This window comes from Siniperca chuatsi, linkage group LG9, assembly GCF_020085105.1.
Source record: "Siniperca chuatsi isolate FFG_IHB_CAS linkage group LG9, ASM2008510v1, whole genome shotgun sequence".
Lineage (NCBI taxonomy): Eukaryota > Metazoa > Chordata > Actinopteri > Centrarchiformes > Sinipercidae > Siniperca > Siniperca chuatsi.
In genome coordinates, this window is record NC_058050.1 from 7,129,459 (window position 1) to 7,132,468 (window position 3,010).

Genomic DNA, 3,010 nt, shown 5'->3' on the forward strand with positions numbered 1-3,010 from the left:
TCATGTGGGCACCCACACGTGGAGGCTGGTGTATGAACAGATAATGAATGGTAATATAGTAAAACACAGTTGTAATAATATAAAATATTCATAAAAGTTATGGTTGTTGATCAGATACAGTACATTAATAAACATTTAATATGTCCATATATATGTTAAATGTTTATGTAGTGCTTATAAATGCGAAATAGGGGCGGTTAGTGTAAACCATCCACCTGATGAACAGGTGGATGGTTTACACAGTCTCACATTTTTGTGGTGTTTCAAAACATATGGCCTGATGTGACCTCAAAATGTTAGTGAGCCGTGGATTTATGTGTGAACCTCAGCAGTTACAGACAGAGCTTACATTTTGTGGGTGGCTCAAGTCAGTAATGAGCTCAATATGTGTTTATATGTGTTTATGACTTTGTGTCTGCCTCATTGTGTGTACAGTTTTGTGTTTGTGCATGAATGTCTGTGTGTGTGTGTGTGTGTGTGTGTGTGTGTGTGTGTGTGTGTGTGTGTCTGTTTGTCTGTGTGTGTTACAGCATTGTGTAATTTTTCAAAACCCAAAAGTAGCAACCGATCACTTTCCAATCCTGAAACCACAACTCCCGTTGGGTTCCACGCTCTGGTAAAACTCCACTAAAAATTCTGTGACTTCTCTTTCCTTCTCAGCCTTTTTCTCTCCATGGCCCAGGTTGCTGAGCTGCTGCCTCCTGCACTGTCTCCGCTTTCAGAGTGACATCACTGGAGTTTCCCTTCTGCAGAAGCAGCTGCCGCAGCATAAATACTACAAGCTCTCTGACTGAAGTTCACTCTAACACAATAGCAACACAAAGGGACCAGTAACACCACAGAGCACTGGAAGCACCTGAAGGTACAGACACAGCATCCAGCCAAGTGTTTAGTTGGTAGATATTTCTAAACAGCAAGCAGTAAAGACTCTAAGATCAGAGTTGTGCATAGTATGGTGGCATACACAACCGCACTAGGTGACGTGGAGATGGATCTTGAGGCGAGGCCAGTGGTTTTGGTAGAAAAGAAGTCATGTACAGGGCAGATATGGAAGGTGTCCACGCTCATTCTCGTTGTGGCCCTTTGTTTAGGAGGCTTCCTGCTGTTTGCTTGGTGCTGGAATGGAAGGACAGAAATTATGGTAAGGAGTAGCTTTGATCAGAAATCTTTTTTAAAAAAAGGATGTTTCTGTGTGTATATTTCTAATCTGTTTTATTCTCTCCATACAGACTCAATCAGGCCAAACAGAAGCACTAATCAAGGAGGACACTACTGAGAAAACAGGTGATTACATGCATGGGTGCTCATTTAAAAAATGCTGAGGGGTTTTGTGAGATCTATTTGAGTCTTTGTGGATTATCTGAGACAAGCTCACGTTTGTCTTCTCTTCTCAGATCACCACTACACGCTGAGGCGAATCAGCAGCAAAGCCAAGGCAGCCATCCATTTAGAAGGTAAGTCATAGCTAACCTTAATTTGATCCTCAGCAAACAATGGGCTCATGATCTCAGCCTTCAAAAGAACCTTTCAGACTCTTTCTTCCACTTGTGTGATACTTGCAGTTCTAGTTTTAGAAGTATGTTAGTAAAGAGCACTATGGAAGTTGTTGCAGAAGTTAGTCATTGGCTTCAGCCAATCTTTCATTCCACTTTCCTAGAATATACCTGTTAATTATTCACTAATGTGAACCAAGGTGTATCAAGGCTGTAACAATGCTTCTTCTTGCTCTTTCCAGGTAACTACGATGACAGCAAGAGTGTGAAAGACCAGCTGGAGTGGAGAAACGGTCAAGGCCAGGCGTTCGCTCAGGGTGGCTTCCAACTGGTGAACAACCAGATCGTCATCCCACAAACTGGCCTCTACTTCATCTACAGCCAGGCATCGTTCAGAGTCTCATGCAGCGATGCCGACGAGGAGGGAGCGGGAAAACACCTAACACCTCTCAGTCACAGGATCTGGCGCTACTCAGACTCCATAGGCAACAGAGCCTCTCTGATGAGCGCGGTGAGGTCGGCGTGCCAAGACACCGCTCAGGAGGACAGCTACAGAGCCGGACACGGCTGGTACAACGCCATTTATCTGGGTGCAGTGTTTCAGCTGAATAAAGGAGACAGACTGTGGACAGAAACCAACCAGCCATCAGAGCTGGAGACCGACGAGGGCAAGACTTTCTTTGGTGCGTTTGCACTATGAAATGACTTTTTGCTGTGATACTAACAGAGAAGATGCAAAGCTCTGTACAGTGCCATACATTTTGGCTTTTTTAAAACATTATATATGTTTTTTTATTCTCATTATTATTCATCTTCATGGTGATGTAGAAATGTTTAAATCTCAAAGGAGATAAAGCTTGTAGCCAAACAGGCGGTGTGGATTTTTAAAAATCCTATAAACTGTAACAGTTTGCAACATTATTTCTATTTTAGGCACTTTTTTACATTATTTATGCTGACCTGAGATTGTAATAGGCTGGACTTTCTCTGCTGTATCAGATTATGACACTGCTCTTCACTGGAGAGTTTAGTTCAAGGATTATGAGGATTAAGGACAGAAATATTATCATGTACTATTACAACCTGTATGTATTTATTTGTATTTATTTATATTTAAATCGGTGGAATTGGGTGTTAAAGATGATATTTATATACTTTATGTGCACATAAACTTCATTAAAATGCAAGAAAACAATTAAAAAATGTTGTGTCATCACAAAGGATGAACTCATTTCATAGCTGAGATACCAAATAGAAATTTGCAGCTGAGTTAGTAGTAGGTGGCAGTAGCACACACACACACACACACACACACACACACACACACACACACACACACAAATTGCAATGGGCTTCGTCTATTATCTGGCAAGTTGCTATGACATTCCTCCAGACCCAGCGAATACTTTCTTTGTTAGACAAGGGGAATTTCCTACTTTTTTGTCTTGCTGAATGCTGTGTCAGGTGGCCCACAGAAGCCTCAGCCCAGACTGGGTTTTCCCCAATGACCCCCCCCA

General features: G+C 42.0%; 1 protein-coding gene across 2 annotated transcripts; it reads left to right on the forward strand.

Annotated features, from left to right (window-relative positions):
* The first annotated feature begins 309 nt into the window (after positions 1–309).
* tnfb (tumor necrosis factor b (TNF superfamily, member 2)) lies at positions 310–2,713 on the forward strand. 2 transcript variants are annotated; one of them, XM_044208267.1, is made up of 5 exons: positions 312–862; positions 1,092–1,141; positions 1,230–1,284; positions 1,395–1,454; positions 1,736–2,713. In XM_044208267.1, the coding sequence occupies exons 2-5, from the start codon at positions 1,139–1,141 to the stop codon at positions 2,191–2,193; spliced, it is 576 nt and encodes a 191-aa protein (XP_044064202.1). In that variant the 5' UTR covers positions 312–862; positions 1,092–1,138; the 3' UTR covers positions 2,194–2,713. The 2 variants fall into 2 exon arrangements, with proteins under 2 accessions (XP_044064201.1, XP_044064202.1); XM_044208266.1 differs by having other exon boundaries at positions 310–1,141.
* Positions 2,714–3,010: the final 297 nt, after the last annotated feature.

Excerpts from the sequence above, each read along its gene's own strand:
- tnfb (XM_044208266.1), top strand. The coding sequence starts at position 953 with ATGGTGGCATACACAACCGCACTAGGTGACGTGGAGATGGATCTTGAG. Across the intron at positions 1,285-1,394 it reads GGACACTACTGAGAAAACAG|ATCACCACTACACGCTGAGG; the intron begins GTGATTACATGC and ends TTCTCTTCTCAG. Across the intron at positions 1,455-1,735 it reads GGCAGCCATCCATTTAGAAG|GTAACTACGATGACAGCAAG; the intron begins GTAAGTCATAGC and ends TGCTCTTTCCAG.